The following is a 14,942-nucleotide window of genomic DNA, read 5'->3' as shown; positions in this document are numbered from 1 at the left end:
ATGAGGCCCTGAGTTCAAACCCCATTACCACCAAAACCAAATTACCTTTTAGTTTCCAGATTTCTTGAAGGCATTTAGAAAGAACAAAATTTAACAAAAGTAATTTCTTCTAGCTGGTAGGGACAATCTATACCCTAGACAGTTTTGTGTTTTTTAGGAAAGAGCAGACTGTTTAAATTAAACATAGACCTACATATAAAGAACTAGAAATAGCCAGGTGCCAGTGGCTCATACCTGTAATCCTAACTACTTGGGAAGCAGAGATCCGAGCAAATAGTTTACAAGAGCCTATCTCCAAAAACTAAGCAAAATGGACTGGAGGTGTGGCTCAAGCAGTGCACTATCTGCTTTGCAAGTAATAAGTCCTGAGTTTAAACCCCAGTCCCACCAAAACAAAAAACCACCGGAAATGATACTGCCATTCTCTGATACTGGTATTGAAAAGAGACCTAAATAAAGTTAAGGGAATTGTTTTCTTTAGCAATTAGGATGCAACTGGGGGCACAAGACTGAATCAAACAGATGTGCTTGCTCACACAGGGAAACACACTGTTTATACAGCAATTTTGGTTCTGGAGTTTTTGGTCACAAACTCCAGCAATACCACTGTTGACATCTTGCTCAAGTTATCTAAAGTAAGCCCAGTTTCTTTAATCCCAGAGGTTACAATGCAATCATGGGGGTTTGAGAAGATGCAAAGAAAGTAAATAAAAAGTAGTCCTGATGACAGTGCCCTGAACATAGTAAATGCTTACAAATAGGGACAGGACACTGTTGCTTAAGGTATCAGTGAACACTTTCTAGCTAGACATTTTTAAGAAATAAGCTTGGAATGATACCTGAGCTATACTTTCAACTAAAATTAGAATGGCATTATCAAAAATAGTGCTATTTAAAGTTCAACCTGGTGTAGCACCAGCCAAAAGAGACTGCAAGTTGGCGCTAACAAACACTTACTGTTGATGGCTACACATCCCCACTTAGAATGTATATTCACAGTCCTTGTGCATCCAGAACTAAAAACCACCAAATTCCTGAGTAGATCGAACACCAGAAATATGAGGAAATTACAGCCACCTGAGGAAAATGTCACAGGAGCGAAGCTCAACTTCAACAGCATGGGGTTCCTATGTGCTTTCTTGGCTCCCTTAGTTTTTTTTTTCTTTTCTTCTTTCTTCTTTTATTCATATGTGCATACAATGTTTGGATCATTTCTCCCCCCTTTCCCCCCTTCAGGCCATTTGTGGTCTCAGTGCTGAAGCATGGAGGAAACTGGTGTAGGAGACAGGAATCATGTCTTTCTAATAGCAAAATTAGCTACTTTTTGTTAACATGGCAATCTAGTTAAACCAAAGTACAGTAACTGCTCCTCTGAGTAGCTGGGATTACAGTTGTGAGTCACTATACCCTATCCTTCTTTTCTAATGCATGCATTTACGTCATAAATTTCCCTTTTGGTATCACTTTGATATGTGGTATTTTATTTTCATTTACTTCAACGAATTTTTAAAAATTTCCCTTGGCGGGGCTGGGAGTATAGCTTAGTGGTAGAGTGCTTGATGAGCATGTGAGAGGCCCTGGGTTCATTGCTAACACAGAAAAAAAAAAAAAACCAAAACCCAAACAAAACAAAAAACCTGACATCTCTCTAAAATTCAAAGAAAATAGAAAAGAACAGTTCCCTTGAACCATGATTACTGAGAAGGATGTTAAGTTTCTATTTCCCAAGTGTTTGGAGGTTTTGTTATCTTTGTGTTAACTGATTTTGTTTGATTACTTTGTGGTAAGAACATTCTACATGATTTCAATACTTTTAAATTCGTTGGGATTTGTTTTGTGGCCAGGATAAGGTTTTCTTGATAGTAGTTCTTTAGATGCTTGAAAAGAGCATGTGTTCTGCTGTTGTTGAATAGAATGGTCTACAAATGTCTATTATACAACCTGGCTGGTTGGTGGTGGCAGGAGTTCTGCGTCCTTGCTGATTTTCTGTTTAAAGGATCTATTGATTGTTTAGAAAAAGGTCACTGTGCCGCCAGTTGTTGCTTCTGAGGGTGGGAGCTTGCTCTTATAACATGCAGACCACATGCTGCTATTGGAGGGTACAGGACTGTAGCCAAAGGGCTAGGACTCCTCCCTCTCCTCTGCTGAGGGGCTGGGCTGCAGAGAACAACTTTTCAGTTGGTAGTGTGAATGTCAAGTCTTGCTTTCTCAGTAACCCGTATTTTTGAACACTTCCACTCAGCCTGGTGTGACAGGTGGCTGGTATACGGAGGCTCAGAGCTTGCTGTAATGGTCTCTGCCAGCATGGGACAAGGTGTGTAACCGAGCGCAATAGTTTCCATTTGTACAGAATAGTTAAAATAGTCTATTAAAGGGTCTCTAAAGTCTCCAACTATAATGGTGGGCATATCAATTTCTCCTTTCAGTTCTGTCAGTTTAAAAAAACTTTTTTGTATTTGCAGTGCTGGGTATTGAAATCAGGGCCCACAACTTGAGCCATTCTACCAGCTTTTTTTTGTTTTTCTTTTTTTTAAATAGGGTCTCGAGAACTATTTGCCTGGGCTGGCTTTGAACTGTGATCCCCCTGATCTCTGTCCCGAGTAGCTAGGATTACAGGTGTGAGTCTGTCAGATTTTGCTAAACATATTTTGCAGCTTTGTGGCTAGGAATATGACATTTATCACTGTCACACAGCATATTCTTGGTGAGCTGATCCTCTCATCATTATGCTTTCTTATTCTGAAGGCTACTTTGATAATACTGCCACTCTAGCTTTCCTTTTTGATGGTTTGGGGTTTGAACTCTAGGGCCTTACTTGAGCCACGCCTCCAGCCATGCTCTAGCTTTCTTTTGACTATAATTACAAGGTGTATTTTCTCTCCTTTTACTCTATATAGTAATACTATAACACCCTTTGAGAAGCCCAGTCACTCTGTTTCCCAACATGTAGTGTGTTTTTCTCTGGATGCTTTCCTTTTTAATTTGTCTTCAGTTTTCACAATGTGCTTGTGATGTGTCTGGGTTTTTGATTTATTCTCTGTGTTCACTGAGTTGCTTGAATCATTTACATCTTTTGCCAAACTTGGGGAGACCAGCAATTCTCTCTCCTAATATCTTTTCAGTTCCACAGGCTCCTCTTCTCACGCCACCCACCATGGTTCAGATTAAATAATGTTTATTGTTCTATCTTCACGTTCACTGCCTCTTTCCTCTGACAACTCCATTTTAAAATTGAGCTCACAGTGAGTTTTTAATTTGGTTACTCTACTTTTTTGTTCTAATCTTGCTATTTGGATCTTCTTTGCTAAACTTTATTTTTCTACTGGTTTCAAGAATTATAATTACCTGCTGAGGAATTTTTACAATAGATGTTTTAGTCTTCCTCAGATGTTGCAACATCTGTGTATTCTCAGCACCGCTGTCTGCTGTCCTTTCTTGTAAGAATTGAGTTTCCAAGTTCTTCATATGCCAAATAATTTTATACTCTATCTATTCTGAATATTATGTATGACACTGACCTTGTTTAAACTGCATGAATGTTAAAACTTTTGCTTTAACAGGTAACTGACCTAGTTAGATTTAGGCTAGCAGCTGCAATCAACCTATTTTCTGTGAGTTGTGGTTCCAATATCAATTCAGTTTTCAAAGCCTCTTGCAATGCTAGTTTTATCTTCCCACATGTGTGCCACTGTGTGGCCAGTCTGTGTGACTTGGATTGTGGCTGTTCTATTTGTTCAGTTCTCAAGAGCCTTTCTTATGCTGTTTAGGAACAGATCCAAGTGCATATAGTTTGGGCCTCAGAAAGTCATGACTTCATGACTCTTTCCTAAGCTCTTCCCTCTTTGCAATCTTCCTGGTATTTTCTAGTTTCTTGGTGCTTTTCTTCTGGTCCTTCACTCAGAAAGCTTGGGTTCTGATTATCCCATTCTGGCTTACATTCTGCCACTGTTCAGAGTCCAGCCACAGGACACACAGAGAAAGTGCATAGAGGGTAGTTCCACAACTTCACCAATCAGAGAAAAAGGTTTTCCTCCCACAGAATTTTGACTCTGCCACTACCACAGGGTTGATAGGAGGCTGGAGTGCATGAGCATGGAGAAAGACAAAGAATGAAAACAGGGCTTTTCGTATTCTTAACTGTCCCTTGAGACAAAACAAGGGGCTCCTTTGGGTGCCCTTTCTGTGCCCTAATGCCTATTTCCATTTACAGCTTGAGCTGTGTTGTGTTTAGGCTGGGAATAACAGGAAAAAACCCAGCAAACTCACTGCCTGCTGGTTTGTTAGTTCTTTGGCTGGACTGGGGTTTGAAATCAGGGCTTCACTCTTACTAGGCAGGCTTGAACCATGACTCCAGCTTAGTACTTTTGAGTTCTAGTCGTCTTCTCCATTCTGTTTGCTACTATGTACTTTTCAGGGTCCTCAAATAGCTGTCCCAGGCATTCTGTCCAGGTTTTACAGCTGTATTTAGTAGGACTAACAGAGCAGTTACTCTCTTAACATACTGAGAATCTCCTTGCTGCCTGCTAACAATAGCAATACTGCCTATCTAACATAACTAGTGGTATGGTTGAGCTCATGAGTTAAATATGTTGCAACAACTGTGCAGCCACTTGGATAAGGAAAAGATCTCTTCAGTGGGTTGCTAGCAACAAATAGACAAGCCGAAAAAGTTTCTTCTCTCAAAGACCTTCAAAACAATTACTTTCAAAAAAGGGCTAAGTCCCTAATTGTCACAAGGTAAAAAGAGATTCTACCCAGATCCAGAGGTTCCACCTGGCTATTCAGATTTTAGTTTGAAACATAAAAATACCTACACTGGAAGAAAGGCTTCAATATGAAAGACAGAAATCAATACAATAAAGAACACAAAATAAAACTAGAAAAATAAACTGATTAACACAGGGTTAAAAAAAAAAACAAAATTTTAGTTGATGCTTTCTAACAAACACAAAGTGATACTAAATTTACAAAACAGGAATTGGAATGCTAAAAGAAAGAAAGTAGGGGGGACGGTGGCTCCCGTCTACATTCCCAGCTACTCAGAAAGCAGAGATCAGGAGGATTGTGGGCATATAGTTCCCGAGACCCTATCTTGAAAAACGCAATACAAAACAGGTTGGTGGAGTAGCTCAAGTAGTAGAGCGCCTGCCAGCAAGTGTAAGGCCCTGAGTTCAAGCCCCAGTACCACCAAAGAAAAAAAGAAAGGAAGGAAGGAAAGAGAAGGGGAAGGAAAATCAGAGCGGAAACGTTGGTAAATTAAGAATACGAGGGCCAAGATAAGGTCAACAGAAGAGGGCTGGGACGTAACTCAAATGGTGAAGCACTAGCCTGTATTAATTTTGTATGACCAGAGAAAATGAGCAGTAATGCACTCAAGGTTTTAAGGGAGGGTGTTTTTTTCCCCCATTCACATTAGGCATCAAATATAAGGTAGAATAAAGACACTTTTAGACAGGCTAAAGGCCTGAAAATCACCTTCATGGACCCTTTTTGTGGGGAAGTATTTGATAATGAAATACACCAAAATATGAGAAATGAAATCATTAGTACTACAAACAAAGAGAGGCAAATGGAAGGCCAAAGATTACAGCTGTACAACAGACAGGCTGAGGAGCCAGCTGTGGGGAGGAAGAAGGACGACTGTGGAGGTGTCCTCCCAACAAGATAAATGGATAGATGACATAAAGAAATACCTGTGAAGCTGGGCCCAGGCTGACCTCAAACTTGCAATCCTCCTTCTCAGCCTCCATAGCTGGCATTCCAGCCACCACCACACCCACTTTAAAATTTTAATGATAATCACAAAAGTCCCAATATTTTCTATCAGCTTAGCTGATTTTTATCAACTCAATTTTATACATTTGGACCTATAGAAAATACCTACTATAAAATTCTTGATCAGATGTATTGTTTACAAACAAGTCCACTTACTTTCCATAGTATATAAAATACTTTCATATAAAGTGTTGTTCTAGGGGACATATCTAGACATTGTTTAAATTACTAGCTTTAAGACATCTCCTAGTATTTAAGAGCTGAGTAGACTGGAAAAAAGGGCCCAGTAATAAGCATAGCTGTCTGACATGACCTCTCACATCACTTCAACTATTAGCATGGATTAACTGTAGTTAACTACAAAAAGCCTTATACTGTTTCACATGCACAAACCTGCTCATTTCATCTATGTGCTCCAAAAGAAATTGTCTCGAGATCCAGATTCAATTTTTTCATTAATGACTCACTTGCATGAATTACTGAGTAATAATTATAATGACATTCAGAAGTGAACAGTATACATATATAAAAGAATGAACAACAAAACATACAGCATTTTTTTATTACATTCAAAGAGATGGCTGGCCACCAGTTCCACAGATAAGGATTCTGTAGATCCAAACATCCATCATTTACATTTGGTTAGATTTATTATCTAATTTTATTTTGGCACACTGGGGAGGAGGGAATCCACAGGGTCTTGCTATGCAGCCCAGGCTGACCTTCAACTTGCAATCTTCCTGCCTCAGATTCCCCAGTGCTACTATTATAGGTGTGTGCCACCACACCCGACTCAAAACAACAAACTACGTGAGCTGTTTTTTGTTTGTGGCTTTGTGGTGCTCGGAACTGAATCCAGGGCTTTGTGCTTGCTAGGTTAAGTGCTCTACCACTGAGCTACATCCCCAGCTGAACATTTTTAATGTAATTAAAAACTGTCAGAGGTTGGGGGCATGGCTAAAGTGATAGAGCAACTGCCCAGCAAACACAAGGCCCTAAGTTCAACCCCAGTGCTTATTAAAAAAAACCAAAACCAAAAATAAAACAACCTGTCTCTCTCATCCTGCAATGAATGTTCTAATTCCGTTTTACTTTGCTCAGGCTTTTGTTGTTTGCTTTTTTGAGACAGAATCTCAGCATGTAGCCCAAGTTGGCCTCTAACTAGAAATCCCTCTGTCTCAGCCTCCTGAGTGAGTGACAGGATTACAGGTGTACATCACCACACCCAGCTTTTTACTCGGGCTTTTAAGAAAAAAGGGGGGAAGCATATAAAATAATTTCCCTTTCACACGGGGGAAGAAAATTCTATTATTATACCTTCAATAAACTGAGCTTTTCTCAACTCTTTTTATAACATTTCACAAACCTAGAGAGAAGCTTCTGGCAACGTATGCCATTCAGAACCCAATTTTACCATACCATTTTTGTGTCACTCTACTCACTCACAGAAAAACCATATGTATTTTAGGGCAGGCACACTAGCTCATACCTGCTGTATTTAAGAGGCAGAAATTGGGAGAACTGTGATTCGAAGCCAGTCTGGGCAAAAACCAAGGAAGATGCCATGTCAACAAAAAAGCTGGGCACAGTTGTGAGACCCATCCACATCAAAGTGTAAGTAGTTGGATTGTGGTCCAATTTTGCCCAGGCAAAAACACAAGACACCATCTTAAAAACAACTAATGCTAGTCCGGCACTGGTAGCTCACGCCTGTAATCCTAGCTACTCAAGAGGCAGGCATCAGGAGGATCGCGGTTCAAAGCCAGCCTAGGAAATAGTTTGTGAAACCCCATCTTGTTTAACCTTTCCTTCTTTGTGCTTTTGTCCAAAAATATCTTCAGAAGAATCCAGGGAGTGTACGTATTAACCTGTTTTAAATACACAGTAGTATCTTATTAAACTAAATGTTTACCACAACTCTAACAGACTGTAAATTTATAAAGTGGCTGTGCTCATCTAACTCAGTGGTCTCAACTAGGGATAATTTTGCTCATCCTGGGGACATGGGCAATGTCAGGAGACGCTAACCACATTACCACATATAGTATAGACCCCCACAACAATTATCTGGCCCAAAACCTCAACAGTACCACTGTTGAGAAACTGAACAAATCAATTAATGTCTAATCTGTCAGAACAGGAATTAGGAGATTTGGGAACTCAGACCAACATCCAGTCTTGTATCAATTATGTGGTCAATACTGAATAAGAGAGAATAACCAAAATGACAAAAAGATAAGCAGGGCGCCAGAGGCTCACACCTGTAATCTTAGATACTCAGGAGGCAGAGATCAGGAGGTTCTCAGTTTGAAGCCAGCCTAGGCAAATAGTTAGCAAGACCCTATCTCAGAAAAATTCATCACAAAAAAGGGCCAGTGGAGTAGCTCAAGGTGTAGGCCTGAGTTCAAACCCCAGAACTAAAAACTAAATAAAAAAAAATAAATTATCAAGTACTTATAAATAAGACAAAAGGATAATTGCTCTACCCAAAAAATTCTCTAGGAACTAATACTTTTGCCTGACATACCAGTTACCTTCAATCAAAGACTGGACTATGAAGCTACACAGTAAAATACTAATTTTTGTCCAACAGAGATGTCAACTATCTTGGCTGGTAGAAAGGATAACTGTAAAGGTTAGGATTTCACCTCTCTGCAAGACATTAGGATCACCTAACTGATCAATTTTATTTCCACATTCCTTTTTTAGTGCAGATAATACAGACTCTCAAATGCTTTCAGCCACTTTCATATTCCTGCTGGCTCCCTAATTCATGAGTTCCCTGGCTGTCTTATCATATGCTTGTAACTTTTAGAAATTTTACACTTTGGCAACTTTGTACACTCACCTGTTGGAACTGTTAGGTTGAGCAACCTAAAAAGTACCCCATAGGCTGTTAAAGCCCAGGCATCTCACTTTGGCTTCCAGAATGAGTTACAAGCAGCACGAAAATTTTATTTCTGCTGCTAACCTGTAGTTTTCTTCTAATACTGCATTTTTGTCTCATGGGTCCTAGACGCATGTCCCTGTCTTTGAGATGGGGTCGTGCTGTTTCCCAAACCAGTCTCAAACTCCTGGGCTCAACTGATCTTCCTGCCTCAGCCTCCTGAGCACTGGGCTACAGGTGCTCCACCTGCCCAGTTCCACATGTCCCTTTCCACACTCATGCAGGGACAAGTGGACAGGGATCACTAGGCCAGTCTCAACTGCACCCTTTCTATACATAAATCTAGCTGTGTGTAGCTGATAATTTACCTTTGCTAGCAATCTGATGTTTACCACCTGACCATGTGGTGATCTGCCAGGTAGATAGTAAGGATTTATTTTCAGATGATAGACTTCAAGAAAAGCTCAGTGGTAGAGGACTTGACTGGCATGTGAGTTCAATACCCAGAACCACAAAAAAAAAAAAAAAGAAAAAAAAATCTGGTTTTAGTCTTCTGTATTTGTGCAAGAACACATCTCAGAACCATAGCCTTTTAAAAATCTAGACCAGTTATATTTTTTGTCCCAGTAATGGGGCCTCATGTGAGCCACCCCTTCAGCCCATAGTTTCTTAAAAAAAAAAAAGAACAGCAACAAAAAAAACCCCAACTCTGTTGGGCATGGTGATGCATGCTTGTAATCCCAGCACTCAGAAGGCTGAGGCAGGAGGCTCTTGAGTTCAAGGCTAGCATGGACTACATAACTCTCAAAAAAAACCAAAAAATACTAATGCAAAATTCTTACTGAAATAATTCACACCTACAAAGTTTCTAAAATGTGAATTAGCTGCTACCAGACTTATGGCTTCTCTTGGATAATAAGCTCACACTGTGCATTCATACTATGAATGCAAATTTGCCCTCTCCTGCAGGACAGGAGCCCTGAACTCACCAGTTCCTCCCTGCCACCCAGCCACTTTCCCAACTGGCTCCCTGCCTGGTCTCACCCATGTGACTCTCTTATCTAAGAATTCTAATTACCTCATTCACCAGGGAGAGATCTTTTTCTACCACTGCCTAGCAGGTAGAATCCCACCCCTGCTTTGCATCTTTTAATCTTTCTTTGTGAAAGAGGTAGCACCTCTATTTTCTCCAAGAAATTCAATCCTCAAACTCCTGTGCTTCCATAACATCTTCTGCCACTGACTTCCCTATGTGCAATTCCTCTCCTGGTTTTCCTCTTGTGTTTACAACCTCCTCTCTAGCCTCTGTAGTCATGCCAAATTACTATGAGAGTTACTAAAGTCTCTCCATTTCTGTACTTTTATCAATGCAAACCAGCATTGGCACATAAGCTCAGAGGTATAAAGTAAGACATGTGAAGTGTAGGTCTGTCTGCATGGCCCATATTCAAGACTCTCCACTGCCCATGTTCTTCAGCAGGCTCTAAGTACTGTGGGATCTGCCCCTTTCCACCTTCATGCTTTCCCTAACTTGAGGAACCTAATGGAACTGCATCTTTCACAACCCTGTTGCTTTACACATGCTCTTTCCTCCTTCGGAAACTCACTTGTGGTACTTTCATTTATCCTTTACAACCCAGTTGGCCAAAGTAGCCCTTCCTTTCTTACGTAACTCTAACACCCTGAACATACTTCAGCTGCTACTATCATGGCTGTTTCCATTTCTCCCCTCTACCAGGCTATAGTACCTTGAGGTTAGGGATAGCACTAAGCATACTTCCTGACATGAGATTTCCCTAAATGTTGACCACCAGCCAACTGTGGTGACACACATCTGTAATCCCAGCACTGGAGAGACTGAGGCAGAAGAATCCTGAGTTCAAAGCCAGCCTGGACTGTATAGCAAGAACTTGTCCCCCCAAAAAAAAACAAACAGAAAGTTGACTACCTGGTGGCCCCATCAACCAACAGGTCAAATGTATGAAACCATCCTTCCTGCCACCAGGGCTTAAAACCTACCCCAAAATCCCTGTGAAAACCTTGCCACCCCACCAACCCAATCTGTGGTCAAATCTACCTTGGGACAATGTTCTTCCACTGTTGGGTCATCTCTTCCTGCCTCCACATTGTCCTCTCTTAAGTTTCAGGCAAATTCTTTCCCTTTCAAAACCTTCTCTCACTCCCTACTGAATAAGGTTATGACTGAAGCTTTCATCTTTCACAGAAAACCTGGAGGCTTTCTACTACAATGCTCCACAGGTCTTCAAGCTTTGGCTCACAACCACCCCTATCTAGATGACAGGTACCTGGTCATCTTCCTGGCTCTTCAACGTTGAGCTAAAGTGTTGCTTCCTCCAACAAATTTCCTCTGTGACGAACTTCCCCAGGCATTGTCACCTTCTACCAGGAGCTCCCAACTTGCCTCTCTCTAGTAAACCTGGCTTAACTAACCAATCCTCTACATCTTCCTCCTCTCTAATAGTTGTGAAAGGGTAGTAAATTAACTTTAAAAAAAAAAAAAAAAAGGCAAGCCACTTGGTGAGATTCAAAACATCTGAACTTCATTCTGTTAAAAGAGACTACAGCTACTCTAAACTCTTTTTTGGGTTAAGAGTGTAGCTCAGGCAGAGCACTTGCCTGCCATGTCCAAGGTCCTGGGTTTGATTCCCAGCATCATAAAAAATAAAAACTGTTTTTTTTTTTTTTTTTTTTTTTTGAGACAGGGTTTCACTATGTAGCCCAGGTTGGCTTCAAACTCTCAGTCCTCCCACCTCAGCTTCCAATGCTGGAATCACAGGTATGTGCCACCACATCCGACTAAACTCTTCTTTGCTCTAATCTTTTCCCCAAACTCACTTCTCCTTAAATCAAGTTAATGGTTTCCTTTTCCTCCAAAAAAGTAAAACATTCAAACCCCAGTCATACAAAAAAAAAAAAAAAAAAGTAAAGCTCCAAACAAATCAGGAACAAAAAAAGCCCTTCAATGTTTCATTCAACCCTTACCCAGGAGTCTCAAGAAAAAGAGAGAGGAAAAAAGGGATTAAAATAAAGGATTTCTTGTAAGTGGGAGGGCTGGATTATGAGTAATACACATCAAAAAGAAACCCAACAGATGACATATACTGCCAAGATACTGTAAGGCACACCTTTTCCAATTAGCTCATGCTAAACTGTGTGGCAGAGACAGCCAAGGAAACTGGAGTTGGAAGGGCATGGTGGGATGGGCAGGGTTTTTCTGTAAAGGAAGCACTTTCTACTCCTGGGGTGTCCTGAGAAAAAGCAGAACTGGGAGCAAGCTAACACCCAGCAAGAGAAGAGACCAGCCTACAGTGTAGGTTTAGGCTGAGAGCTGCTAGAATAGAAATTAGGAAAATAAGCTGGGGTAGAATTAACATGTTCTGTAAATTAGAGGAGAGTTTAGATGAGAGGAGGTAGGTGATGGAAAACCTAGAAGGTTCCAGGGCAGGAGCAAGGTTTTCTGAGGGGAAGATTACTCTTATTACTAGCAGGAGCAATGCAGTACAGGCAACCAAACAAGAAAGGGAAGATAGAAAGAATGAAGGTCTTGGCCAGACAAAGATCAGGAGGATCACAGTTGGAAGCCAACCCAGGTAAAAAGTTACTGAGACCATCTCAACCAAAAGGCCAGATGTGGTGGTGCACACCGGTGATCTGTTATGTGGGAGGCACAGTATGAGATCACAGTCCCTGGCAAAAAGTGTTGGAGGTGTGGTTCAAGTGGTAGAGCACCTGCCTCACACAAGCTTAAGACCCTGAGTTCAAACCCCAGTACCGCCAAAAAAAGAGAAAAGGAGAGAAGGTCTTAATGGTAATCACAGCAAAGATAACAGAAACGTGAGGAATGAATGGGTGTAAGAGAATTTCAGAAGCTAACTTTAGACTCAGTCATGTCAAACTTTTTGGCCCTGGGTAATGAAAGTGGGTAGATGAAAAAAGAAGGTATGGAATGGGAAGAAGTTAGACCAGTTGTCTGAAATTAGGTAACTGATTTAAGGATTAAGCACAGAAAAGCAAGCTTGATTCAGCATCTACAATATTTTAACTTTAAGGTGTGGAAAAGAACCATATAGCTAAGCGTTCTGTTGCCTCTAAGCGTGTTACACGCAAGCATCCAAGCTTCCTCTGTAAAATCTAAGAGCGTCAGGGGCTACACCTAACTCCTATTCTTCAAGAGCACTGTGAAATAAATTTGTGCAACAGGATAGAAAAAGGATCTCTTCTCCTCCCTCCCGTCCCTCGTCGTCTGGGAGGCAGGTCTCAAGAACAAAGGCTAGGAAACAAACTCCCTACCTCTGAAGACCTGGGAGAACTTAGATAAACTGGGTACCAGGGAGCAGCGTGAAGTTCAAGAAATACCACTTCAAAATACACCTCGGCTTTGGTATGCTGATGACTGCAAACCGAGAGCACTTGAGGAACAGCGAGTGCGGGGAGGGGCTTCCTCAGAAGTTCCCGGATCTGGCTAAAGGCAGAACCTCCAGACACCCTCACCTACAGACCCCTCTCCTACTCCTTCTGCACCTCAAGACGATACCAACCTTTAGCCATCCGGCCCTTGTCCCAGTCATGCTTTGTGGGGCTCCCTTGCCCCACAATAGTCTTTTCTGTTGGCTAGCCTGTCTCCAATTCACTTCAGACTCAATCATGGGTTTCAGATTTTGGAAAAAGCTTTTCTCGCCCTACAAGGGACATATTTCGCTTGTTTTCTGGATTAGAAAAGGAGGGAAGAAGACGGAGGTGTTGAATAGGTAAAAAGTCTGAAATGTTGACTATACAAGGTGAGTCACCACTTGAGTTTCAGTTTCCCCAGCTGTTAATTTACTAAGGAAGAACAATAAAAGCCACCTACATTGGCCTTTTGAGGGCTAAATTATTCCTTTTCAAGTTATGTCTGATGTGCTGCGTTATATAAACGGTTAGTTGTGAATAATACCAATACAAAGAATGTTATTTTTAACACAGTTATTAAATATCCTACCTCTCCTTAACACACTGACCATTTTTACGATGGGGCTTTTTTCTGATCCCCAAACGGGGATCCAGCGGAGGACTGGAGGGAGAAGACACTTTGTAAGCAAGGAGCTGCGGCCTTACGCACATCGCGGGGACTTGGGGGACAGGCAATATGCGCAGCGCGCTTACGGCCCGCCAGACCCTGCGCTGTGCGCTTTACAAACGCCATCTACTTCCACCCTCGCCAAAGCCACTTCACGAACAGGCCTGCACCGCTAGCCCGAGGTCCCCACCCTGGGGTCCGGCGCGTCCCCGCGCGCGGCGGGCGCTGGGGGAGGGGCAGGGGCCCGCTGGGTCCGGAAGGCGGGCGGGGCGGCGGCCGCACTCACCTTGGCGCTGTGCACCGCCTCCTGCGCCCCGCGGAGCTGCAGCCAGATGCGCGCGGGCAGCGGCTCCTCGGCCCCGAGCGCGCCCAGCACAGCTAGGCTCACGCCGAACAGGCCCTCGATGCGGCCGCGGCTCCGCTCCAGCAGCACCGCCTTCTCGGCGGGCGCCGTGAACTCATCCAGTACCGCCCGGGCCGCCATGGCGGGCGCGGCCTCCCGCGGCGGAGCCGGGGGCCGGCGGCGGCGACGCCCCCTCAGCGTGCGGCCGCTGCACCCGAGCCCGTCAGGCGGCGTCGGCCGTCCCCGGCCGCCTCGCCCCCGCCCGCCCGGCCGCCCGCAGACCCGACTACACCATCCCGCCACCGCCGCCGCAGCTTGGCAACTGCGGGCGACGACTCCCCCTACGCCCCTTCGCCGCTGCCGCGGGCCGGCCCCGCCGCCGCCGCGCATGCGCCCTGCCCGCCGCCTTCCTGAAGCTGGCCGCCCACGGGGGAGGGAGGGCCGGATGAAGGCGGCGGAAGTTGTGTCATTCTCAGTCGCCATGTTGGTTGAGGGCAAAGTGTCTGCGGAGGACGCTCGGGTGGCTGCTTTGGCTTTCGGGTGACCTAGGGGATGCTGGTTTTTGGTTTATGCGAATAGGCAAATGGGACTTTTCTTTTCCTTTCCCCTTTTTTTTTTTTGGTTGTACTGGGGCTTGAATTCAGCGTCGCATCAGCGTTGTACCACGTAAGCCGCGCTCCCTGCCCTTTTTTTGTTTTTATTTTGTTTTTGAGACAGGGTCTCAGTAACATTGCCAGGGTTGTTCTCTTAACTCGCGATCCTTCTGCCTTCCTGCTGTTTTTTTTCCTCTTCTCTTAATTTTTTGGAAAAAAATGGTAACAGGAAAAGAAGAAAATGGGAATGCATGTGGGGAATTAAAA

The 14,942-nt window shown here is 43.1% G+C and overlaps 1 protein-coding gene across 10 annotated transcripts in view; it reads right to left on the bottom strand.

Annotated features, from left to right (window-relative positions):
* N4bp1 (NEDD4 binding protein 1) overlaps positions 1 to 14,256 on the bottom strand; it is a 62,990-nt gene extending 48,734 nt beyond the window's left edge. For 4 of the 10 annotated variants that reach the window (XR_012441995.1, XM_020158420.2, XM_074056042.1 and 1 more), the window contains exon 1: positions 14,026 to 14,254. Coding sequence is in view for 9 of the 10 variants with exons in the window: in XM_020158420.2 (XP_020014009.2) it covers positions 14,026 to 14,223 (198 nt within the window). In the remaining variant the exon portion in view is untranslated. Of the gene's footprint in view, positions 1 to 14,025 lie in introns of all 10 variants that reach the window. The other 6 variants (XM_020158419.2, XM_074056040.1, XM_074056039.1 and 3 more) reach the window with 3 other exon arrangements.
* Between the last annotated feature and the right edge of the window lie 686 nt (positions 14,257 to 14,942).

Source organism: Castor canadensis, chromosome 15 (assembly GCF_047511655.1).
Source record: "Castor canadensis chromosome 15, mCasCan1.hap1v2, whole genome shotgun sequence".
In the NCBI taxonomy this organism is placed as follows: domain Eukaryota; kingdom Metazoa; phylum Chordata; class Mammalia; order Rodentia; family Castoridae; genus Castor; species Castor canadensis.
This window is presented reverse-complemented; position numbering and strand designations above follow the sequence as displayed.